This window comes from Pongo pygmaeus, chromosome X (assembly GCF_028885625.2).
Source record: "Pongo pygmaeus isolate AG05252 chromosome X, NHGRI_mPonPyg2-v2.0_pri, whole genome shotgun sequence".
Taxonomy (NCBI): Eukaryota; Metazoa; Chordata; class Mammalia; order Primates; family Hominidae; genus Pongo; species Pongo pygmaeus.
In genome coordinates, this window is record NC_072396.2 from 16,159,705 (window position 1) to 16,186,788 (window position 27,084).

The 27,084-nt window shown below is 42.3% G+C and overlaps 1 protein-coding gene across 1 annotated transcript; it reads left to right on the plus strand.

Annotated features, from left to right (window-relative positions):
* The first annotated feature begins 676 nt into the window (after positions 1 to 676).
* On the plus strand, positions 677 to 25,710 carry LOC129024342 (putative inactive carbonic anhydrase 5B-like protein). Its single transcript, XM_063660607.1, is given in 6 exon segments — positions 677 to 2,904; positions 3,006 to 3,194; positions 10,639 to 10,836; positions 14,929 to 15,024; positions 24,752 to 24,796; positions 24,798 to 25,710. Coding segments are annotated over 4 exon segments (603 nt in total). The 5' UTR covers positions 677 to 2,904; positions 3,006 to 3,194; positions 10,639 to 10,755; the 3' UTR covers positions 25,179 to 25,710.
* The last annotated feature ends 1,374 nt before the right edge of the window (positions 25,711 to 27,084 follow it).

The following is a 27,084-nucleotide window of genomic DNA, read 5'->3' on the forward strand; positions in this document are numbered from 1 at the left end:
CCAGTACCTCAGAATGTGACCTCATATGGAGATTGGGTCTGTATAAAGGTAATTATGGTCATTAGGGTGACCACTAGTCCAATATAACTGGTGTCCTTAATTAAAAGGGAAATTTGGACACAGACAAGATGAGAATGGCTTACGAAAATTGGACTTAATGCTGACACAAGCCAAGGAATTACCAGAAGCAAGGTTTATTAGGTATTCTCCAGAGAAACAAAGCCAATTGTGTGTGTGTATGTGTATATATGTGTGTGTGTATGTGTATATATGTGTGTGTGTGTGTGTGTATGTATGTGTGGGTGTGCCTGTGCGCGTGTGTGTGTGTGTGTGTGTGTGTGTGTTCAGAGACAGAGATTTATTTTTAAAAATTGGCTTGTGAATGTAGGCTCATGAAATTTGCAGTGCAGGCCAGCAGACTGGAGACCAGGGAAGAATTGATATTACAGCCTGTCTTATTCAGTTTTGTGTTGTAACAGAATACCTGACACTGGATAATTTATAATGAACAGAAATTTATGTGACTCATGATTCTGGAGGCTGGGAAGTCCAAGGGCATGGTGCCAGCATCTGCTCAGCATCTAGTGAGGGCTCTCTCTTGCATCATCCCATAGCACAAGGCAGAAGGGCAAGAGCATGTGCATGTGAGGGGTGGGAGTGGTTGGGGGTGAAGAAGGAGGGAGGGAAGGGAAAGAGGCCAAATTTATCCTTATATCAGGAACCCACTACCTCAGAAACTAACCAGTTCCCCCTAATAATGGCATTAATCCATCCATGAGGGGAGAGCCCTCATAATTTAATCACCTCCCAACACTTTTGCATTGCAGATTAAGTTTCCAAAACGTGAACTTTGGGTACACATTCAGACTGGATTGTGAGCACAAACTGGTGCCATGGCACAGCTCCAGCCCAAAGGCAGTCTGGAGGTAGAATTTCCTTTTCCTCAGGGGACCTGTCTTTTTCAACTTAAGGCTTTCAACGGATTGGGTAGGGCCCACCCACATGAAGGGTAATAATCTTTATTCCAAGTCTACTGATTTAAATGTTAATCTCATATAAAAAATACATTCACAGTGATATTTAAACTGGTATTTGACCAAACATCTGGGTACCATGTTGGTACATAAAATTAACCATCCAAGTAGAAAGGCCTGGAACAGAGCGCTCATTGCCCTCAGAAGGAACCAACCTGCAGAGAACTTGGACCTCAGATTTGTAACCTCCAAAACCATGAGACAACAAAAATTTTCAAGCCACCCAGTCTATGGTACTTTCTTACAAGCTAATACATTGGCCTAAAGACCTCCGGTAGGGAGTCAAGCCTAGAGGTAAGGAACCTCCACAGGATTCACTAACTTCCTACCAGTCCCCTTTAATGCAATGGCTGCACATCTCTGGCTCCCTGAGTTCAGTGCACATTAGCAAAGTGATGCATATGCAAAGCAAAGCGCATGGCACTGTGCCAAAAGACTGGCTTCTCATCCTGCTGTGCTTTATTTCACAATGCACATAGAGATGATTCTCGCTCCTTTCACATAGGTGTAGTCTTCTCTCTAGCTTAGATGGAGCAGGATCAAGGACAGCAGTACAGAGGAGAAGAGCTAGTTCACAGCCAATTACTAACATGAATGTGCACAAAGAGAGGGGAGGATGAAAGCATGTTTGCCTCCTTGCTCAGCATCACTGAGGACCATGATGTGGGTTTTATATCTTACATTCTTCTTGGAAAGATGGTATGAAGAAATAAATTTCAGATGTGTAAGGGAAATGTGTCTTTAGTGCCTGCCCCTCAACTTCTACGTTTGTGCCTTTTGCCACCCCTTCCCACCTACCCCAACCCCCACCACTACCCCAGCATGGCCATACTGCTGAGAGCCCCGCTTTTGGCAAGAGAAGGCAGAATCTGAGGTGGCAAAAACACCCTGCTGTAAACTGGTTTGTTCTGTGTTTCTCTTACCCATACTATGTGCATTTCAAGAGGCTCCTAAGGGAGAAATTACATACCTGGAAGGTACAGTTCAAGTCTTGGTCATCTTTGCATCATAGCACCCACCACTGTGCTTGGAGCAAAAGAAATGACAATACATTTTGAAATGAAAGTGCTAACTGGCAGAATCCCAGCCCTGTGAGACTAGATGAGGTTCATACTCAGTGAGGGTCCTCTTTTAGATCAGGCAGGATTTGGGGGGTCCTTTGGATCTTTTAGATAGGGGTATGAGACCCTCCTCTCAAAGGAGAAATATTTAAAAGTGTTTTAAAAGTATAGACATCCCTACAAATGGGTGATGACGTTTGAGAAAAGGAAAGACCCCTAGTACTGTCTCAGAGCATGCTGGCAGTCATGGCACAGTTCTTAGTTCTTGAAATTAGGACCAACATCTTTGTCACCAAGGGAGCCTACTCAGGTCAGTTGACTAGTACTCCCAGCACCCATTTTGAATGAGGCACTGTGTCCCTAAGAGATGCAGCTCTGACCAAGGCAGACACAGTCCCTGCTACCGTGGAGCTTAGATACTGGAGAGGATGCAGTCATAAAGTACATTCCTGGTCAGGTATTAATTCCACTGTGATAAGCACTGTGACCACAAAGCAGTTCTGGGCTGACCTGGTGAGCACGTGGTTGGGGGAGCTTAGAGGAAGTGACGCTGGTGTCAGTCATCTGAAGTGGGGGTGGGGATTCACCAGGCACAGATGGAGGGAGAGTCCAGGAAAGGAAGGGCATCTGCACAGGCCAGAGGGAAAGGCAGGAGTTGGAAGAACTAAAGTCCATGTGGCTGGTGGGCGGGCAGAAGCGCGAAGTGAATGTGAGGGAAAGCAAGTGGGTCTGTCATCTTGGGGTGACCAATGAGTTTGAGGAACAAGAGTGGATAATTGACTCCCATTTGCCCTCCCTTCCACCTCAGGGTGAGTATTACTAGTCTGAATATTGTCCTACTTAGAGGTTTTCTAATGATCTTAAGTCTCTATTGTTTACAGCTTTCACTTCTCTGCCCTCTTCCCTCCAGGTTATTGGGTTCCTGCAAGTTATCTGGGAACTGATCAAAGTTTCAGGGTAAAGATGGTGGTGATGAACACCCTGAGGGTCACTCGTCCTGTGTCCCCATATGTATTGCTGTGGAGAAGCTTCCAGATTCCAAGGCCCAGGCCATCCTGCAGCCTCTGTACTTGTACTTACAAAATCCAGAAATAAGCCTGTGAGTACACCATTTCATTAAAGAGAGGAGAAAAGGCTTGTTGGTTTTATAAAAACCACATGTGTTAAGCGTTTGGAGCTGTGATGTCATGGGCATTCCAGTGTGATATTATATGCCTTATGGACTGTGAGAATAACTGTTTCTCTATTTGTCCAGTAAAATAAATGTGGAACATTCTTTCTTGACAGATGTTAAAACGTTAAAATGATGTCATGCAGAAACTGGAGAAGGTTTCAGATATTCTGGAACCTGTTCTTTATTATTTCTTGTTAGCAGTTGTCTTTTTACTAAGGTTGATCCACAAACTGCAAATTATTTCTGTGAATCTTAAATTGCTGGAAGCTGCACATGAATGTTTGCAAGCAGTTCAGTGGCTTCATGCTTCAGAATATTCTGTCCAGAGTTAAGAATTGCAGAATTAATTCTAGCTGACTGATTTGCAAGTGTGTGCTCTGCTGTAAACACAGAAGATCATGTGACACAGCAGATGTTCTTCCTCAAGCCTTTCTCATCTCGTTCCCCTCCTGGAAATACAAGGTACTATCTGCAGCTGGATGTTGCAGGGATTCTCCACTGTGGCACGATGGACATTGGGGATGGATCATTCTGTGGTGTGGGGGCTGCCCTTTGCTCACTAGATGTTGAGTGGCATCTCTGATCTCTTGCCAGTAGCACTACCCAAATGATCACATTCAGATATGTTTCAAGACATTGCTAAATGTCCCCTGGGAGGGAGGGCAAAATAACCCTGGGAGAGAACCGCTGAGATGATAGGAGAGATGTCTGTGATGGTGGAGAGATGTATTTAATGAATTGGCTAAATATATCTTTTGGGTTTTTTAAATATATTTTCCACTATTCACAATCAATTTACATAGTTTTCAAATACTGGCTTGTTTCAGGATTTGAGGTTTCTCAGATTGTGCTCTTTGGGTTTACCCTTTTTGAACCTCCGTGCACATAAGAAAAGGAATTCCGTTAATAATGTTGATCTAGCTGGATCCATTGCCTTGAAAGTGCTTCGGAAGAATTTTTTATTACAAGTTTATTTTGTTTTATCCCAACATTGACTATGTTCTCATTGAAATGAGTTGGTCGGGGTCATAACAAATTTATGATTGCTGGGTGTGCCCATATCCTACCCAGACTGGCTTATTCCGAACCCTGGCACTGCATTCTAAGGCTTAACATGGAAAAAATGTAGTCATATTTATCTAGTTACTAATGTTTTGTGTGAGTGTGGGGTGTTTGCCTTGTTCTTGAGATTGTTTGTCTTTATTTGCAGAAAGTTGAAAGTTAAATGCCTAAAGCCCAATCAGCCTATGCCATTAGGATAGCTTGCTGCTTTTAGTGCTAACAGAAACCAAATAGTGGTCCCCCGAGGAGATGGGGTTCACTTGACTAATAGCTATATTATATGACGTGTTCTTGTTTCTACGTCACTAGAAAAAAACAGGTGAAAGTCAACATTTGATTTTGTTTGTGGTATGTTTCACTGTTCCAACCTGTTTGCCCCAAGGAGAATATTGTGGTCTTTCTTGCCCTGGGCCTTTGAGCAGGTCCTATTCCTATATTCTGGACCCTCATCTGCTCAATTGTAAACACAGTTCTCATTGTTTCTGACAGCTCAGTACCCCAGCGGAAGGCTAGTGTACACTTGTAACCAAGAATAACCCGAGATTCTTGAGGGTTAGAAACTCAGTTATGAGGCCGGGCACGGTGGCTCATCCCAGCACTTTTGGGAGACCGAGGCAGGCGGATCACCTGAGGTCAGGAGTTCGAGACCAGCCTGACCAACATAGTGAAACCTCATCTCTACTAAAAATACAAAAATTATCCAGGCGTGGTGGTGCATGCCTGTAGTCTCAGCTACTCAGGAGGCTGAGGCAGGAGAATCACTTGAACCTGGGAGGCAGAGGTTGCAGTGAACCAGCATCTGTACTCTGTCTCAAAAAAAAAAAAGAAAGAAAGTTGTGGCAGCTACTTCTAGTACTTTGTTATCATCATCGTAGGCTCAAGTGCCTGCCTCAGATGTTTAAGTCTGAACATTTTAAGAGGAGGCAAAGCAGAATAAGGAGTGAATGCAAGTAGGAGATTGTGGCAAATTCGGTAAGCAGCATTTCAGGTCAGCCCAGTGCTCTGTGCTCATCATATCTTTGCTCCCAAGGCTCTCCACAGATAATCTTTAGCTGTCAACTCAGATTGCTGTTTGCTGTTATCTGAAGTAGCAGACAGTAATTGTTGATAGTCCTAACTTTAGGGACTTATAACAAGATAAAAATAAAAGCCTACACCTGTTATCCAAGATGAAAATAAAATCAATTTCACTTAGTGTATCATCTAGTGAAATTTAGCGTGATGATCACATAAAAAAATTTAGATGGCTGGGCATGGTGGCTCACGCCTGTAACCCCAGCACTTTGGGAGGCCAGGGCAGGTGGATCACGAGGTCAGGAGAATGAGACCATCCTGGCCAACATGGTGAAACCCCGTCTCTACTAAAATACAAAAAATTAGCCAGGCATGGTGGCATGCACCTGTGGTCCCAGCTACGCAGGAGGCTGTGAGGCAGGGGAATCGCTTGAACCCCAGAGTCAGAGGTTGCAGTGACCCGAGATCGCGCCACTGCTCTCCAACCTGGGCGACAGAGCAGGACTCTGTCTCCAAAAAAAAAAAGATTTAGACATGAGATCTTAGACCATAGGAAAATTAATTTAATGTTAATTCTTAATGAAATATAAAGAATATCAGCTATAATGTAAATAGTACAAATTTAATATTATTCCAGTGATTCTTAATGTTCATGATCTCCCTGCTTTTAGAAAGAAAAGAAACATTTCCTTTTAGGATAACTTGGACTAGAATGGCGCTGTCTAAAATGTAGCCACAATTAATGTAGCCACTGTGGGTATTTACCTGTAAATTTAAGCACATTAACATTTTATAGCCTCATGTGCCTACAACTTACCATACTGGACATTTTCATCTTTAGAGAAAGTTGTATTTGACAGCACTGATCTATATTATAACTCAACGGTGTTATAAAGTTCTATTATTTTTCCAATTAATTTTGAAGAACCAAAGCCTGGAGAACAATACTTTTTTTTTTTTTAATTTAACTTTTATTTTAAGTTCAGGGGTATGTGTGCAGGTTTGTTGTATAGGTAAACTTGTCATGGGGGTTTTGTACAGATGAGGACAAGAGTTTTAACAGGTTGTTTTGCAATGTCTTCCTAAAGACCTCTGATATAGGCTGGGATGCCTCAGACTGTATTGTCTCCATTAACTTTCAAATAATCTTGAGAAACAGTGGGAGGATTAGGAGTCCCATGGAATTGCACTAATGGCTTCAGGGTTGTCTTCAGCTACCTGGGACTGACGATTAGCCCTGGAACTGACCACCAAGAAATGTGGGCTTTTAGTCTCCTGTGCTGATAACTGCATGTGTATTCTATGGCTAATGGACTCGGCATCCAAGTGCCTTTTACAGCCCTGATGCTCTAACAAGGCAATTTGTGATCCTGCGATCATCCTCAGCTAAGTCATACAGAGGGTCCCTGTGTAACAAGGAAATTTGTGATCCTGCGATCATCCTCAGCCAAGTCATACAGAGGGTCCCTGTGTATCCCATCACTGCACTAAGGGCAAGGCCTACACAGATGGTCTTCAGTTACATGAGGAAATAGCACATCCCTCATAAAAAGGGTGGTACATAGCAAGGGACCAGATATAAAGCACATGAGGGTATAGGGCAACATTGTCCTATAGACATATAATTGAGCCACATATGTAATTCTCAGTTTTCTAAGAGTCACATTAGAAAAGGGGAAAAGAAAACAGGTGAAATTAATTTTAGTGACGTTTTTATTTAACCCAGTATATCCAGGATATTATCACTTTAACATGTGATCCATATAACAGTTATTACCGAGTTTACATTGTTTACCTTGCACCAAGTCTTCAAAGCCTGTTGGGGGTTTTACATTTACCACTCATTTAGGATTGACCAAGGGGGCAGCATGGGAACACCAGCGTTTGGAAAGAATGAGGAGAATGGTTAGATAAGTGAGGAGGGTTCTAGTAGAAAAACACAGGCACTTGGACACAGAAGTTTGCACTTGATGTACTGTCTTTAGCACAGGAGCACCCTGACAAAGCCGGTAATTTGGGAAAACTGAGTGGCTGAACTCAGGGGGTAAAGGGAAGTGAGAAAAGAGGACAAGTGACCAAGAGGCTTTGTGTGAAGTCCGTGGCGTAGAGTTCAGAACTAGGCTAGTGGTCTGGGCAAGGTAAGGAAAAGCTAAACCTGAACAATTGTTAAAGAAAAATAATGCAATCAGTGGGGGTAATGGGAAATAAAGCAAAAAGAAGCAAACTTTTTCAGTGATATACTTCATCTGATTCATTTGATCCACCGTAGTTGTTGAAAGCCAGCTTGCTTGCAGAGCAGTGGGGGAGGCCGATAACTAAGTGCGTGTGCATATAATTATAACTATACCCATGTAATAATGTTGTGAAGGACAAAACCAGAGTGCTATGATTAAAAATTCAAGGGGATCATGTTATAACAGGGTAGTCAAAGAGGAGAGGAGGTGATAATTAAGGCATAACAGGAGCCAGTGCCAAGTGGAATGAAGGGAATGATTCCAGCAGAGGAGGAGAATCAGGAACTGAGGGGCTTGAGGCAGAAATGAGCTTTCTACATTTGAAGAGTCCAGAGACGTACAAGGAGGCTAGAGAAATAGGTGGTGCAAGCATAAAATAAATCAAACACAGGACTAGGCGTATAAATAAGACCAAGTGCATCCTCACCATAAAATCTAAAGGAGTTTTCTTGCTCATCAGTGACAGATTATTGACACCTTTTTAATGACAGTGTGCCCTTCGCTCACTTAAACCGTGATTGAAATAGTCACAATCTCTTCCCTTTCTACCTATAAAGAAAAACCTGAAAATGAAGCTTCTGTTAGAATGCTTCGTCCTCACCTTCCTGTTTTGAGGGAAAGTATGACAACTGCCAAGAAATCATTTCTATCTATATTTTGTTAAAATGGTAGAAGGGGAGGGAAGAGGAAAAGAAAAGTGTGAATTTATCATTAGCAAAACAAGCCCTTGGCAAAAAGTTGGCTTCAATAGGGGGATAGTGACCAAGGAACACCTCTCCCCACAGTGAGTTGGATGGTCTAGCCTAGATGGTCTAGTTTAGTAAAGGAGGAGGTGGGTAGGAGGAAAGAAACCTTCTGGAAGCTGAACTTGTAAACTCAAGGGCATAAACTGATCGTGTCATTATGGTCATTAAAGAGCAATTGAAGGAACAGGCCCAGTTTTCTTGGGCTGGTATTTGCATGAGTGTGAGTGTTGATACTTCCCATTTCATGAATGAGATGGAGAACAATTAAGGATGACCAAGGCATCGTCTTAGGGAGCTGATTGTCACTCCAGTTCTTCCCTAGTATTCACGGTAAACCCTCATTGAATGACTTTGAAGAATGTGAATTCTCACATTATCAACCACAGTCTGAGTGTCTGAGGGGAAGGTGCGTAGTCTCTTTTTGTCAGGAATCTTTTAAAATGGAATCAGGGCCTTTCAAGGGCGTTCTAGAAGGAATCTGCATTCCGATCAGATTTATAGTATTGAAATATTGTGCCAGTTCAAATGCATTTTTAATTTTTGGCTCCTAAATTTAACAGAAAATTATTGTTCTTCTGTAAGGAATTCTTTCATACTAAGAAAAATAAAAACATTGGGTTCAACCTGTTCAGTATTATGCTCACTGGCTGGGGTGACAGGACTGTTGTCACTCCATATACCAAACCTGCATGTGTACCCTTTATAGTTAAAGTTGAAATTAATTTTTTAAATTAGGTTTAAATCTCTTCAGAGATAAGAGAATACTATGTTATAGGAAGAAATAGGAAAAAAAGAAGAATATTCTGAGTTTTTGCAGACTAAGATTCTCAACTGGGCCACTATTGACATTTGGGGCTGGATAACGCTTTGCAGTGGTGGCTTCCTCCTGTGCTTCGTAGAATGTTTAGCAGCATCCCTGGCGTCTATCCACTAGATGGCAGTAGCACCCTCTTCCAGTTGTGGCAATGAAAAATGTCTCTAGACGTTGCCAAACGTCCTCTGGGGCCGTAGTCACTCTCCTTGTTGAGAACACTGGTCTGGATGCTTCCATGAGAGCTCAGTGTCTATACTGCCAGGACATTTTTGCCTACCCCCACAAAAAAATAAAGCCAAGGCTAAGATTTTAAACTTCCATCTTTGGGCTGCTACTGTAGCAGGAGAACTGTTGCCCCTGTAAGAGTAAACCAGAGGCAAGTTTCTGGTTTTTATGGAAACAAGAGGGTGTCCCTGCCATATTCGGGGGATTTGACTGGGTGGGAGCTGCCTAGTTACTTCTCAAATCCTTAGACCCATTCTTAGTGGTGGGGCGAGATGCAGAGGGTCGTTGGTAATCATTTCTCTCAATTCATGTTTCTCCTAGTTTTCCTATTGTTCTTGATTCTACTCATCCATGGTACTTCTAAAGGACAGGGAAATGGACCACCCCAAACTGATATACATTGGTTCTGCTCATCACACATGGGGATCTCAACAGGCCACTCTCTGTTATCAGCAAGTCTGCTGATACTTACCAGGGACTTGCTACAGAGACCTGGTGCTTGACTCTGGAAGAAAATAGCATCAGCAATGTCTTCAGTGCCTGTGGAGGATGAATTGTATGTGTACACCTTAACAGATAATCTCCACATCCCTGTGACACACTGCAACCTCCAGGGACCTCAGCAATGCCGATGTTCTGCCCAGGTTTTGCAGGATGGCTGCCTGGTCCTCAGAGTTTGCTTACATATGAGGTGAACTCAACTCAGCACGCACAGTTACGTGGGGCAAGCATCTTACAGGATGCAGGCTACGCAAGTCTTTTTTTCTACCAGACAACCAGTTAAACACTGACAATACTTGATTGAACATTTCCTTTCTCAAAGTTCTCCCCCATTTCTTTTTTTTTTTTAAATGAGTCTGTTATTGAAAATCAAATTAGTTTGTCTTTGTATTTAGAGCTCGTTTGGGGTCTTGGGGCTTGGGAAATTCTCAATGAAGAAAAGAAACTCATTTATGAATACCTATTTCCACATGGCGCTAATCTCCTTGCATTTTACTGTTATCACAGGACTGATTGCACTCGGTTTAGGTGAGCTTAGTAGGCATACTGAGAGGAGTTGGGTTTTCAAGATGGCAGAATGCTGTTCTTCTGCACAGTGCTTTCTGACTTGTCTTTAGCCTTTGCTTTAGTCAGCTGATTAAGGCCCTGAATGGCTAATTGCTAAAGCTCTTAGTTCCCATTAGCCTTGACAGGGTCTCCAGAAGTGGAATTGCCTCATGTGTGATGCTAGATAGTAGACAGTCTTGATAATAGGCTGACCTGCTTTCTCCTAGTGCATCCACTCTGGGAGAGCGTGGACCTCGTTCCTGGGGGCGATCGACAGTCATTCATCAACATTCGGTGGAGGGACAGTGTTTATGATCCCGGCTTAAAACCACTTACCATCTCTTATGACCCAGCCACCTGCCTCCACGTCTGGAATAATGGGTACTCTTTCCTCGTGGAATTTGAAGATTCTACAGATAAATCAGGTGAGGGCAAGATCTGGTAGTCTTGTAAGGAGTTAAAGAAAGAGTGTCATGTTAACACGGACACATCAAACTGTCTCCATGATAGTATTGACCTCTTTGTGAGCAATGGCATGGAACTCATTGGAATTTAAAAAAAAACTGGTAAAATATACATAATGTGAAATTTATCATCTTAACCATTTTTAAGAATATAGTTAAGTAGTATCATATTAAGTACATTTCCATTATTGTACAATCATCACCACCATCTATCTCCAGAAATCCTTTCATCTTGCAAAACTGAAACTTTACCCATTAAACAGTAGCGCCCCATTCACCCTCCCTCCAGCTTCTCGCAATCAGCATTTGGCTTGCTTGCTTGCTTTTCTTTTCTTTTCTTTTTTTTGGAAACAGATTCTTGCTCTGTCACCCAGGCTGGAGTACAGTGGGGCAGTCTTGGCTCACTGCAACCTCTGCCTCCCAGGTTCAAGCGATTCTTCTGCCTCAGCCTCCTGAGTATCTGGGATTACAGGTGCCCATCACCATGCCCAGCTAACTTTTGTATTTTTAGTAGAGAGGGGATTTTACCATGTTGGCCAGGCTGATCTCGAACTCCTGACCTCAAGTGATCTGCCCGCCTTGGTCTCCCAAAGTGCTGGGATTACAGGCATGAGCCACCACACCCAGTCAGTATTCTGCTTTCTGTCTCTATGAATCGGACTACTCTAGGCACCTCATATGAGTGGAATCATACAGTATTTGTCTTTTTGTGACTGGCTTATTTCAGTTGGTATAATGTCCTCAGAGTTCATCAATATTGTAGTATGTGTCAGAATTTCCTTCCTTTTTAAGGCTTAATGATACTCCGTTATATGGATAGACCACATTTGTTTATCTATTCCTTACCTTTCGGCTTTTGTGAGTAATGCTGCTATGAACATGGGTGTACAAATGTCTCTTTTTGACTCAGTTTTCCATTCTTTTGGGTATATGCCCTGAATGGGCTTTCTGAATGATCACTGGACTCACTTTTCAGTGTATGGAAAAGTTCCCTTCTCTTTTTTATGGATGTTTCCTTCTACTAGTATAGGTAATATTTTCTATTAGCAAATACATATATCTCTATGTACAGATTTTGTAATTGGTATAGAAGAAAGGGCATGAAATGAAATGAAAGATTTACCAGAAATCTATTTTCTGTGTGTGTATGTGTTGAATATGTACTAGTTTTCCTCGGCTGGCTTACTTTGCAGATAACTTCTATATTAAATAGTAGTTATATTTAATTACATTTTAAAACGTAAGATTGCAATACAGAGCAGAAGGATAATTAGGCAAGAAAAACACGTTTTATATTTGGGGTCACCTAATAACATGTATGTATTTTATCATTTACATATTTATGTTTGTAACATTTTCTGAGTGGCAACTATGTGCAAGGCACTGCACGAAGTACCAGGTGTACTAATTCTTAACCACCCAAAAGGCAAAGTCTAGTGAGGGAAGAATACTCGAAATTAAAACTATAAAGCAAGTGTGATTTGAAAAATGTTTCTGAAAGTGCTATGGGACCACAGAGGAAGGCATGTGATACAGACCACTCAGAGGAGTCTATGATGATTTCACTAAGGAGGAGCCATTTGTATTAGGTATTAAAGGATGTATGGGAGTTTGCCAAGAGGATTAGAAGGGCATTCTAGACTGAGGGAAAATCGTGCAAAGGCAGATTTGATAGAATGTTCAGGAAATGACCAAAAAACAAAATGGCATGACCAGAATGTTGAATGTGTGTTGTGGGGAGAGGCAGTGAGAGTGGTGATCATCAAAGCATAATAGGGTAGATGGAGGGCAGGCTCATCAGAAACTAGTTATTTGTAAACAAGAGAGTGGCATAGCTTGATTTTGTTTAATTAGCAGTTTATGTTTTTAGATTAACCCAGGCAACAATGCAGGGCCACAAGTTGTGATTAATCCAAGTGATAGATGGTGAGAGATTAAATGAAGGCAATAGAAATATAGAAAATAAGCAACTTTTAAAAATCATTTCTGAAATAAAAGCAACAGGACTAGGAGGTGAGATCCTCTTCCAGAGAACAGAAAGCAAAGGTAACCAAGACCTTGAGGTGTCTCACTTAGCAGACTTGGGGGAATGGTGATGCCAGAAAATAAGTTCATGAGTGGTGCACAAGGAATGATTTGTAGAGAAGTTATCTTAATCCATTTGTGTTGCTACAAAGGAATATCTGAAACTGTGTAATTTATAAAGAAAAGAGGTTTACTTGGCTCATGGTGCTGCAGGCTGTACAAGAAACATGGTGCTCACATCTGCATCTGGTGAGGGCCTCAAACTTTTTCGCCTCATGTTGGAAGGCCAAGGGGAGCCAACGTGCAGAGATCACATGGTAAGAGGGAGAGGAGAAGGTACCAGGCTCTTTTCAACAATCAGTTCTGTGGCTGGATGTGATGGCTCACACCTGTAATCCCAGCACTTTGGGAAGCCAATGCGGGAGGATGGCTTGAGGTCAGGAATTGGAGACCAGCCTGGGCAATATAGTGAGACCTTGTCTGTACAAAAAAAAATTTTAATTAAAAAAAAAACAACAACTGGCCAGGCATGGTGGCCCATGCCTGTAGTCCCAGCTACTTGGGAGGCTGAGGTGGGAGAGTCACTTGAGCCTAGCAGGTCAAGGCTGCAGTGAGTCACAGTTGTGCCAACGTACTCCAGCCTGGGTGACAGAGTGAGACCCTGTCTCAAAAAAAGAAAAAACCCAAATCACTTCTCTTGGGAACTAAGAGTAAGAACTCACTTCCACCCGAATGGCACCAAGCTATTTATAAGGGATCTGCCCGCGTGATCCAAACACCTCCCATGAAGCCCCACCTCCAACATTGGGGAGCAGGTGTCAACATGAGACATGGCAGGGCCAAACAGACCATATGCAAACCATAGCAAAAGTATAGGGAAATCATAAGGAAATATAATTGCTTCTTATAACTTTTTTGTAATTTAGGTTTTGTTTGTTTGGTTTGTTAGTTTTGTTTTTTTTTAATAGGCTCTCACTTCGTCACCCACGCTGGTGTGCAGTGGTGCAGTCATAGCTCACTGCAGCCTTGAACTTCTGAGCCCAAGTGATCCTTCCGCCTCAGCTTCCCAAGTAGCAGGGACTACACGGTTACGTACCACCATGCCAAACTCATGTTTAAATTTTTTGTAGAGATGAGATCTCACTGTGTTGCTGAGGCTGGGCTTGAACTCCTGGCTTCAGGTGATGCTCTTGCCCCAGCCTCCCAAAGTGCGGATGTGAGCCAACGCACCTGGCAGTAATTTAGTTTTAAATGTTGTATCAACAATAAAAAGAACATTTTAAGTGGTCATCTCTCAAAGAAGAAATGTGTCTTCAACTCTTTTTTTTTTTTTTTGAGACAGAGTCTTGCTCTGTCACCTAAGTGGCGTACAGTGACGTGATCTCGGCTCACTTCAACCTCCGCCTCCCGGGTTCAAGCGATCCTTCCACCTCAGCCTCCTGAGAAGCTGGAGTTACAGGCATCCACCACTACACCCGCTAATTTTTGTATTTTTTTTTTTTAGTAGAGACGGGGTTTCACTATGTTGGCCGGGCTGATCTCAATCTCTTGACATCAAATGATCCACCCACCTTGGCCTCCCAAAGTCTTGGCATTACAGATGTGAGCTACCACACCCGGCCAGTCTTCAACTCTTGTCTAATTCCTATAAGGAGAATTTATTTTTCTCAATATAAACATTTTCTCTCCTTTAAATGTAAATGGATTTTGGATGTTAGTATTTCATGCAAAGCAGAATGGGAACGAGCAAATGTTGATCCCTTACTGAAATGCGATTCAGTTTGCTGTATGTATTTTATTTTATTTTTCTCCCCAAGTCCTTTTATTCTAAAGAAATATTAATTGCTGTCCTTGCCTAAATTTCTTCCTGATCTTTGTTTCTTATTTTGGATTGTCATATGCTTTTCTTGGTGGCTTTATTTTGGGTGAAGAAATGTGTTTAAATGTCATAGGTTGACTGAGGCTGTGGGTTTATTCTGGAGAGATTCTGTGTAGTCATGTGTTAACCCTCTTTTCATGGTGTTTTAGCTGCACTTAGTACATTGGAACGCAGTCAAATTTGAAAACTTTGAGGATGCAGCACTGGAAGAAAATGGTTTGGCTGTGATAGGAGTATTTTTAAAGGTAAAAAATCTCACCAACTTTAAATGATGTGTTGTATTCTAGAATGAAAAGATAGAACATTATAATATTGTTATCTACTTTAAGAATATTGGGATCCCTACACTGGTAAGATAAACAGTGATTGTTAAGGATGTGTTTTAAATGGCATGAAACGGTGCAGTCCAATAGAGTGGTCACAAGCCACATGTGACAGTTGGGCACTTGAAATGTGGCTGGTGTAACTTAGGAAAATGAAGATTTAATTTACTTCTAATTCGCTTAAATTTCAATTAAAAAACTGATATTCAATTCAGTTATTGAAAAACTTTTGGGTCGGGCGTGGTGGCTCACGCCTGTAATCCCAGCTCTTTGGGAGGCTGAGGCAGGCAGATCACTTAAGGCCAGGAGTTCGAAGCCAGCCTGGCCAACATGGCGAAACCCTGTCTCTACTAAAAATACAAAAATTAGCCGGGCGTGAAGGCAAGCGCCTGTAATCCCAGCTTCTTGGGAAGCTGAGGCACAAGAATTGCTTGAACCCACTAGGCGGAGGTTGTAGTAAGCCAGGATTGTGCCACTGCACTCCAGCCTGGGCGAAAGAGTGAGACTCTGTCTCAAAAAAAAAAAAAAGAAAAAAAAAAGAAAAACTTTTAAGAATGTTTGGAACCATTTGGATATATATATATATATATATATATGTTTTCAAGTATAAATTTTTTGAAATCTAAATATAGATCAAGTATTTTTGATGAGAAAGGTAGCATCCAAATTGAGATGTGCTGAAGTATAAAATACACAACAGATTTTTAAAACTTAGTATGGAAAAAATATAAAGCATCTCATTAATAACTTTTCCTATTGATTACATGTTGAAGTAATAATATATTGAATATATTTGGTAAAATAAAATATTACAAAGGATTTCATCTATTTCTTTTTACTTTTTATATGTGGCCACTAGAAAATTAATTACCTCTGTGGCTTGTATCATACTTCTATTTGTAAGCATTGGTATAAAAGGATAAAGGTTAATAAATAAATAATAGTTAAAATGTAAAATTAATGTATTTTAGGCCAGGTGCGATGGCTCACACCTGTTGTCCCAGCACTTTGGGGAGGCTGAGGCGGGCGGATTACTTGAGTCCAGGAGTTCGAGACCAGCCTGGCCAACATGGCGAAACCCCGTCTCTACTGAAAATACAAAAATTAGCTGGGCGTGGTGGCGGGCACCTGTAGTCCCAGCTACTCGGGAGGCTGAGGCGAGAGGATCGCTTGAACCCGGGAGGCAGGGGCTGCAGTGAGCTGAGATCGCACCACTGCACTCCAGCGTGGGTGACGGTGAGACTGTCTCAAAAAATTAAAAAAAAAAAATACATTTTAAACGGAAGAATGTATTTTAAGCAGAATAGAAAGATAAAGGCAAATAACTGTAGGAAATCTTCTTGAAGGGAACTAATATTTATGAGTGCTAAGTGACTCCATATTTGCCAAGTGCTTAGTTTATCTTTCTAAGAACTCGGCAATATTATTGTCTCCATTTTTCAGATGAAGAAGGTGAAGCTCAAAGAGGTTAAGTGCTTTCTTGCTAGGTCACACAGCTAGCTGATGGAGGACTGGGGTTAAAAATGCATAGGCCACACTCTTATGGGGCCCCTGAGCTCTTGCAGGTTCAGCAGCTACAGGCTTCCCGCATGCTTCCAACTTTAGTCTGCACTGGAGGCTGAGCGTTTTAAGGGTACCTGGGATTTGTTTTAGTCGGGTACAGTAAGATGTACAGACATGGGAATGACTGTCATGAAGGAAGAAGATCCTATTTCCAGATCCCTAGAAGCTGGAGGCATGGCACACTGTGCAGAGCCACATGAGGAAGCACCAGGGTTGCTCAAGAGTCAGAGAAAGTGAGGGGAAAATGCGGGCAAGAGCTTTTATTGTGGTTTCAGTGGGAAGGAACAGGCGAGGCAGGGTAAGCAGGCTTGGGATTGGCTAGTTTGAATAATTTCAGAGTGTTCTGGGGCCTAGGGGGCTGTCTCCACTTGGCTGATACCTGACCGTGGAGTGATTGGTGCAGGAGAACAGTGGCCCCAGTGTAAGAGCCTGATAAAGGAGATGGTGGGGCTGTAAGCTCTGGATTACATATGAAAGGTGCTCTTGCAGTTGTCTGTTCTCTCTGGGAATTAGCCAACGTTGGGAGGGACAGTGCTTGTGGTGTCAACAAGTCCCCAGATATCAAAGCATTAAATACAAAAGCTATTAATACAAAACGTGCTTTATATACTGAGGCTCCTGGAACATGCCCTTGAGGACTTAGGGGCCTGCACCGAAAGCCTGGCCTTCATGTGCTGTAACCTGTTTGAAGAGCTTCAGCCTCCAGGGTCCCCGTGGGCCAAGGCTTAGGAAGGCCCGGGGAGGTGAGTGGAGCAGGAGCACCTTTCCCTGTGGACTGCAGGCACAACGTCAGACAGCCTGCTCATGTGTTCTGTGTCCAGTTTAATTCGGCGATGTTTATAACATTCTAAATTGCCAGTTTAAGCGGTTTCAGGCTGTGATTTGTTTTTAGGTAATCACCAGATGGTCATTTTTAATTCATATTTCATTCCAATTCTACAGTGAGATGTCCGTTGTTTTTGATGTTTTCTCATTTGTTGTTCTTTAGCTAGGCAAACATCATAAAGAGCTATAGAAATTGGTGGATTCCATGCCATCAACTAAGTGTGGGGGTAATGTTTTTCCTAAATTGCCTGAAATAAATTTTATGTTTCAATCCCAAGAGTGGAGACATTACCAAGGCACTTTGAATTGGGAAGTTTAACTAGGTGAACTGTATTCCGGTTCTCTTTCAACATTGCCTTAGAAGGAGACCTGTAATTTGTGAATGACCCTGGCCCTGGGTCACATTGCAGGGGACAGAAGTGATCATGTGGGTGGGCCAGTGAGCTTCCTGGTTTTGCTGCTGTGCCGCTGAGGACTTGGGGACTCAGGAACATATTGCTGTCCCCTCCTTTGTTCCTGACACTGGCTCCTTCTAAGTCCTTGTGAACACACCCAGAGCAGCCTTCTTTTCTGTAGCTGCCATCCCACAGGCAGGGAGCAGAGAGCAGTTCTACAGAAACTTGCCTTGTCCAGCTGGAAAGAACAATGACCCACATCCTTCAGGTTGGATGCCTTTGTCCAGCCCCCCAAGATTATTTCTTCTATATTCAGAATCTCAAAGGGCTGCTCTCTGGAGGCCCATATATTCTCTCCTTCTCCCTTTCATCCCCCACTGTATCCTTCTGGTCCCCACCTCTTTCCCCCTCCTTTCTTCTCCATTTCCCTCTTTTTTCCTCTCTCCCCTTTTAGTCCAGGTTTCTGGCTCCTCCTGATCTGCATTTCATTTTTTGTTTGTTTCTATCAACTTTTATTTTAGATAGAGGGTGTACCATGTGCAGGTTTGTTACATAAGTATGTTGCGTGATGCTGAGGTTTGGGGTACAGATTCCATCACTCAGGTAATGAGCACAGTACCCAATGGGTAGTTTTTTAACCCATTCCACCCTCCAGTAACCCCTAGTGTCTATTGTTCCCATCTTTATATCTGTGTGCTTAATGTTTAGTTCTCTCAAGAACATGCAGCATTTGGTTTTCTGTTCCTGCATTAATTCGCTTAGGATGATGACTCTCAGCTGCATCCATGTTGCTGCAAAGGACATGATTTCATTCATTTTTTATGGCTGTGTAGTATTCCATAGTGTATATATTACCACATTTTCTTTATCCAGTCCACTGCTGATGGGCACCTAGGTTGATTCTGTGTCTTTGCTATTGTGAATAGTGTGACAGTGAACATATGAGTGCATGTGTCTTTTTGGCAAAATGATTTATTTTCCTTTGGGTTTATACCCAATAATGGTACTGCTGCATTGAATGGTAGCTCTGTTTTTAGTTATTTGAGAAATCTCCAAACTACTTTCCATAGTGGCTGAACCAATTTACATTCCCACCAACAGTGTATATGCATTCCCTTTTTTCCACAGCCTCACCAACATCTGTTGTTTTTTGACTTTTTAATAATAGCCATTCTGACTGTTTTAAGATGGTATCTCGTTGCGGTTTTGATTTGTACTTTTCTGATGATTACTGATGATGAGCATTTTTCATGTTTGTTGGCTACTTGTATGTCTTGAGAAATGTCTGTTCATGTCCTTTGTCCATTTTTTAATGGGGTTATTTGTTTTTCTGCATTGCATTTTAAAAGGAAAATTCTCAGTCTCCCTTGAAGAAGTGAAGCCTCCTTCTTTATGCACTGGCCACTGTCTAATACCTCCCAACAATACTTAGAGGAGACTACCTGCTGGAACCTCACTAGAATTGAGAGATCAAATGGTTTTGGCTGTTTTCCCACTGGGGAATATAAAAAATACACAGTTAATTGCAGAAACAAAGGCTGGGCATGATTCCATCCTAAGCAGCGATTCTTCAGGTAGCTGCCCAGAAGGGCCTGGAGCTCCTCTGAACCACTGCTGATCTCCAGATACTCCCTGAGAACCATCACCTCGGTGTCCGATTCCTGAGTGGTTTTCACTACTAAATAATGACTCAGTGACCTAGTCTCTTGGCCAGGACGCTCTCATGGAATTTGGGTCGTTTGGCACTTCCTGCCTGGTGCCCATCTGTCTAGATTACTGGACCCAAATAGGTCCAGTATCTGCCTGGTCCAGCCCTGTCTTGAGTCCATCACCTTTATCGTTAAGAAGCAGCCAGTAGAGGTTGATCATGATCAGGTACGTTCTCGCCACAATTTTCATCTAAGGAAATCCTCGTCTCCCCTTTTAAAACGAGGCTGGGCTCAGACTGTGGCATCAGTTTTAACATCTTGTAATGCTTATACATTTTTATTGAAGTGTACCAACGTCTTATCTCAGTTTGGACATGAATTTAGAGATATTTCAAATTCGCTAGAGAGAAGAGTTAAAACATAGAAGAACATAAGCTTTTTACATCTATATTTGACAGTGACATATGTTTTTATTATACATGCATTGTGTAGATTCTCTATGAAAATTAAGACCCTTTTAAATAAAAAAATGAAGGCTGGAAATGGGTGTATTCAAAACCCTTTAAAATCCTTAAGGGAGTTTTGCTATAGAATCTCAGGATAAAGACAGACTCCAACAATATTCATCCAGAAATTTTCATGTAAGTCAGTTGTTTGAAACTTGGGATTTATTTTTCTCTTAGAAACTAAGTATAAGTGGTGGTTACTACATCAGCACACAAAATCCTGTTTAATTCATAAACTAAACTGTAATAATAACTGCGTTTACTTGTTCATATTGGATTTTTATTGACTAAAAGCTTCCAGCCTCTTTTTTATGCAGCCAGGATAACAGTGATACCAAAACCTATCAAAGATTAGACCATCCTACCCCCCAAAAATAACAATAGGCCAATATCTCTAAAAAATATGTAACAACAACAACAAAAGCTAAATAAAATACTAGAAATAGAATCTAGCAGTGCATTAGAAGAAATATATACTTTGTCCAGGTAGGCTTTATTCCAGTAATCCAAAGATGGTTCAGTACTAAGAATGATATACTTACGATTAATGGATTTCATCCCATCAACAAATCTATATGATCATTTCCATAGATTTCCTAAAATACGTTAGACAAAACCCACCATCCCTTTAAAATTTTTTTTAATAAAACAGAAATGAAGAATTCCCTAACTGGATGAAGTAGATTTATCTCAGCTCAAAAATAAATAGTATGTTTAATGTGGAAAGGATATCATTAACTCCATGATTATTAGCATACTAAATATTAAATTTAATTGAATTAACCTCTGGCAGGAGCCAATAAAGTTAGACCAAAAAACATAAAGAACATTAGAGAAACACTAAAAACTCCTACAAAGATAATTCAGCAATTAGTGGAGTGCCATGTCAATTTATAGAAATCAATTCCTTTGGCATATATAACTCACAATTAGTTAGAAGACAAAACAGAAGAAGGAAACCTACTTATAATAGAAACTAAAATAATGTTAATAAACAACATAAAATGTTAAGAAAACTATAAAACATTTCTGAGGGACACAGAAGACTTGACTTTATAAAATTCATACCCTGTTTTTACATAGGAAGATATTATAAAGACACCTTTGATGTCAATTCTCCTTAAGTTGTGATTCCATAAATTTAATATGATTTTAATAAAAATATCAACAGAATTTTAAAACTAGATATAGTACTTCCAGAGTTCATGTGGAAAAGCAGATAAGCATGAATAGCTGGAAAAATTCTAAAGGAGAAAATAAGGAATGATTAGACCCATAAGGCTTTAAAGCCACAATAATTAAATAGTATAATACTAGCACATGAATAGGAAGATAAATCAAGGGAAGAAAATAGTTCAGAAATATGGCCAAATACATGAGAATTTACTTTATGGTAAAGATAGGATCTCAGCTCAATGCAGGAAAAGATAAATCCAGTAAATGGTACTGGGGGACAACTGAGCAGGCATTTAGGAGAAAAAGTTGGACTCATCGTTCAGTCCTGAAAAAAATATATTCTGGATGGAACAAAACTTTAAAGGTACAAAAATGCCACAAAAGTACAAAGATAAGCATAGGAAAATTCTTTCATACATCCAAATGGAGGAAGCTTTTCTAACTATAAATCAAAACCCAGAAGTAATCAAGAAAACAACTAGCAATTAGACTACACACAAAAATTTTAAAATCCTTTCTGATGAAAATCACCGTAAACAAAAGATAAATGACAAACAGGGAAAACATTTGCAACTCTGTTCACTCATTCAGCTGCTATTTATTGAATGCCTGCTATATGCCAGCTACTCTTCTAGGTGTTTGAGACATCATAGTGAACAAAACAGAGAGTTAATTGCCCTAATATACAAAGAGTTTCTAGAAATCAGTTTTTAGATAATCAACAGCAAATGGTATAAACAGACAGCTTACAGTTAAGGAAACAAGAAACCCAATACTATGTGAAAAAATTTTCAACCTTGCTTATAAAAAGCGACAAAACAAGATGAAACTACACTGAAATATGAATTTTCACATATCAGATTAGCAGAAACCCCAAAATTGTATTGCTCACAGTGCTGGTACAAGTGTGGAGCATAGGCAGCCTCATGTATTACTGGTAGGTGGTAATGACACATGAATAAAGATATAATAGGCTAAAAAGTATGTTGTTTTACTAATAGTTAATTAGAATATCAAAGGAAGATACAATGCTAAGTTGGTACTATTGTAGTAGCTATCAGAGTGCAGTTTACCAAACAGCAATTTATCCTACACATAAACTGCAGACCTAAACAATAATACATATACATAGTTATTCTTTGCAAACAACCTAAATACCAGTCGCCTCTATGGCATTCCTCCTCCAAAATTTGTATTCCCTCATCTAAAACATGAGAAAAGACAAAACCAAACTGAAAAAGGACTTCTACAAAATACATCACCAGCCGTCTTCAAAAACATCAAGGTCATGAAAAACAAGGCAGAAAAACTCAACAGTGGAGGAGACCAAGGAGGAGTAGGTTCTGGAGAAGACAAAGGACACTTGGGCAATCTAAAGTCTGGAGTTTACTTAATAGTATCAATCCAATGTTAATTTCTTAGTTTGATGAATGCACCATGATTATATAACATTAGAGGAAGCTGGATGAAAGGTCTCAACCTCAGCACCACTGACATTGAGGGCAGATCATTCTTGGTTGTGGGGACTGTCCTGTGCATTGCAGGATGTTTAGTTGCATCCCTGGCCCCCACTCACTGAGTGCTTATAGTACCACCTCCCCAGGTCGTGACAACCAAAAATGTCTCGACATTCTCCACTGTCAATTGCAAACTCACCCCTTGTTGAACACCACTGATAGACACTAATCCCTAATATCAACTAACCAATGAAATGCTGTACCTCTTGGTGTATGAGAAGAAGAAACAGACATCTTCAATGTCTATGAGAATGGCTTTTAACTAATCAACACCTTGATTAACCAGTAGAAGGCATATTTAGTGATGATTCACTTATGACTGCCTATACCTCACCGGGACAAAATTGTGGTTTGTCAGAGAGTCTTTAGCCACAAACAGAATAACAACCACTGGCTTATATTGCAAAAAGGATATGGGAAATTCTATAGACATTGGAAAGAAAAATACATTATAAGAAGTCTAGGCTGGGCGCGGTGGCTCATGCCTGTAATCACAGCACTTTGGGAGGCTGAGGCGGGCAGATCACCTGATGTCAGGAGAACAGCCTGGCCAACATGGTGAAACCCCATCTCTACTAAAAATACAAAAAATTAGCTGGGCGTGGTGGCGGGCGCCTGTAATCCCAGCTACTTGGGAGGCTGAGGCAGGAGAATTGCTTGAACCCGGGAGGCGGAGGTTGGCGGTGGGCCAAGATCACGCCATTGCACTATAGCCTGGGCGACAAGAGTGAAACTCCATCTCAAAAAAAAAAAAAAAAAAGTCTATACCCACTCTGATGCCATTATCTTGAGATGTCTTAGATATGAATAAAAAGTCATTCCACTCATTGAGAACTGTCTTTAGAAGAAAATTATACCAAATTACACCATAGGCATATCTCTAGGTTTTGAAAATCATACACCTAGAGATCATTCCATAAATAAGGAATCGGGCAAAAAACCAAAGGAATTCATTGGTGAGAGGAGAGTGTTAGGGATCTCATTCCCCTGCAACTACTGGCTGACCCCAACCCTGCATTGCAAAACACTTGGCCCCCTCTGACCTCAAAAAGCATTTGGTGCTTCCTCATTAAGCTCTATTTATTGTCTTTACTGTTCACCCATCTGCCTCAGTCTGGGCCAAATCTATTGCCCGATCTTCAATTGGTTGTGACTTTTTTGTCTCTTCCCGATTCTGGCATTCCAGAGGGTCAATAGGTTCTTTCTGCACGTGCTTTTGAGGGAAATGTCCCCCCAAAAAAACTTTTCACACCGCCTTGAACAGACTCTAAACTTAAGCACTACAGTTACTAAGCAGCCTTTGGATTCTTTGTTTTTGAAGTTAGATCTTTTCAGCTATTAGTGGAAAATGTGCCTCACTCTACTCCAGGATTACCAATAGAAATGAAAGGACAGAAATGGCATTAGTGTTCAGAGAAGATTATGTATATATGGCTGTGTGAACACTGAAAATTATGAGGGTCAACATAAAATCAGCATTACAGGTACTAAAACATAAATCCTGATGGCTTTCACCATTTTCTTAAGAGCAAAATTGCAAAAAGTGATATTAACAGCCATCCTAGACGAATATGAGCAAATGATTTGTTTTTCCTTAAAAGAGCCTCCAAGTGTATTGTGATCATTTTCACACTGATCAAAGAGAGCACCCTTCTGTCAACAGGTATCTGCAGTTTTCAGGGCCTGGCAGAAATTCTTCTATGTTCTGCCTTTAAAGGTCAGGTACAAAAGTAGAGGCAGCTGCCAGGCCCCTCTGCCCAGAGCTAAGTGTCTGGGACCATGAGTAGGAAGGATTGAGGCTTGAGCCTCCTTGGTCCTCCAGACAGCATGGGGCGCCACCCGCCCCTTCTGCAGCTGCACGCCACAAAGCTCTGGCCTGGCCGTGGCCTCCTACCCCATGCGACACTTGGTGGACAGACCGTACCCGGCACACAGCGCCTCGTGCACTTTCCAACATTTTTATGTTAACAGTCGCTGGTCACTGAGCCCTGACATTTGATCTCTGGCCTTGACCGCAGATTTCGGAAACTTCTGACAGCCCAGTGTCTACTGGAAGGCCCAAGCTGCTTCCTGGGCTGGCCCTGGGCCAGAAAGCTGCACCCCGCCCAGAAGCACTGGGCTTTGCAGTCCAGGCCCTTCCTCAGCTCCCAGGTCCAGGAGAACTGCAAGGTCACCTACTTCCACAGGAAGCGTTGGGTCTGCATCCGACCCCTCCCCACCACTCCCCCAAGCTGGGACTGTGCCCGTATCTGCATCCAGAGAGAGATGGTCCCTGCCCGCATCCGCGTCCTAAGACAGATGGTCCTCGAGGCCTGGAGGTGCTTTCCCAACAGGCTGCCGCTGCTGAGCGACATCAGGCCTGATTTCTCCAAGGCTCGCCTGGCCTACATGAAGTGGTGGCTTTGGAGTGCCCGCCACCCCCACAGCCTGTCCGCAGCCTGGTAACCATGAAAATTGCCCCGCCAGAGAGCAGAGGGAGCCCGACGCCCAGGCCATCTGCCTTCAGGTCTGTGATGAGAAACGGAGTGGCCTGTTCCGTTGTGCCCAGGTCTAGGCCGCTGAGCAGAGCCCCCACTCCCAGGCAGCGTTGTCTCAATCCTTCCTGGCGGCCGCCTGCTGCCCTGACACCTCAGGCTTGCCTGTACTTGGAAGGAGCCTCGCCGGGGGGGCCATGAGCCTCTGAGCACACACAGCCTGCTGCCCAGCTCCAAGAATCAGGCCCTGCCACCACCTCCTGAGCCTCCAGCCCTCAGCAACTTTACCCTACTGACCACAGTTCCACCCCCACACCAGCCACCGGCCCCACTGGGGCACTTCCCACTGCTCCAGCCGACCACTCAGTGAGCCCCAGGTGGGTCCACCTCTCCTCTCCCTTAAAACCCTTCCCTTTCCCTTGCCCATTCACTCCTGCCTTCTCCCTGGGGACAGAAGGCCTGCTTCTCCCCAGTTTCCGCAATAAAATATTTGTTGTTAATAATAATAGGTGTCTTTATTATCATAGAGATTGTCATATTCTTTCTTTCAAAGACGACACCATGGTTTCTCCAGCTTGGCACTATTACTTGGGCCAGATGGTTCTTTCTTGTGGCTGGGGGAGAGGGGAAGGGGGAGGTGGACGCTGTCCTGTGCATTGCAGGGCCTTAGCGACATCCCTAGCCTCTCATTTCTAGGTGCCAGCAGCACACTGACAGTCTTGACTATCAAAAATGGCTCCAGGCGTTGCCAAATACTCCCTGGGGAGGGTAGAGAGGTCAAAAGTCATACTGGTGAAGAACCACTGAGGAACAGTGACCTCTACTGGCAGAAACAGGCAAGCCTAGTCCCCCAAAATGTGCGGTTTTCTAATACATAATCAAAGACGTAGGGACAAACCAAATGAAGTGGCGCATGCTGGACAGAAAACATTTTCACCAGTTTTCTAGAATGCTTGGGGTGTGAATGATTCCTGTGGTCTGGTCTTACTAGCAATCAGGAAATGCAAAATTGTTACAAATGAGCTACTATTTTAAACTTTTCAAATTGGCAACGATTTAAAAGTTAAATAATACCAAGGGCTGGTAAAGACGCATGGAATTGGAATCCCAGGTGACACTGTGGAAGCAAGGAGTCCAGCCACTCTGGAATGGCATTGGGAAATGATTCCCAGAACAGAAAACGCAGCTACCAGAAACCCTGTGGCACACATACACAGACACTGGTGAGGATGTTCTTTGCGGCACTCGTCACCATAGCAGAGAATTGGAACAACCCAAATGTCCATCAGTACGGGACTAAAGTAAATATAGTATATGCTGTCACGGGAATGCTGTTCCACAGATTAAAGGAAAGAAGCCAGGAGCGGTGGCTCACGACTGTAATCCCAGCCCTTTGGGAGGCTGAAGTGGGCGGGTCGCCTTGAGTTTAGAAGTTTGAGACCAGCTTGGACAACATGGCGAAATCCTATCTCCACAAAAAATACAAAAATTAGCCGGGTCTTGGTGTTTCATGCCTGTAGTCCCAGCTTCTCAGGAGGCTGAGGTAGGACAATCGCTTGAGTCCAGGCGGCAGAGGTTGCAGTGAGCTGAGATCACGCCACTGTACTCCAGCCTGGGTGGCAGAACAAGACTCAAATTAAAAAAATATAAAATAAAAAAAAAAACAGGAAAGAAATAGCGCAGGGTTTCTCAATATCAGCAGAATCAGGCCAGATAACTCTGTGTGAGAATACTCTGTGTATTGTAGGATGTTTAAGAGCAAACCTGGCATCTGTCTACCAGATACCATTAGGACCACCAGCAGTTGTGACAATCAAAAATGGCTCCAGGCCTATAATCCCCGCAATTTGTGAGGCCAAGGCAGGTGAATCACTTGA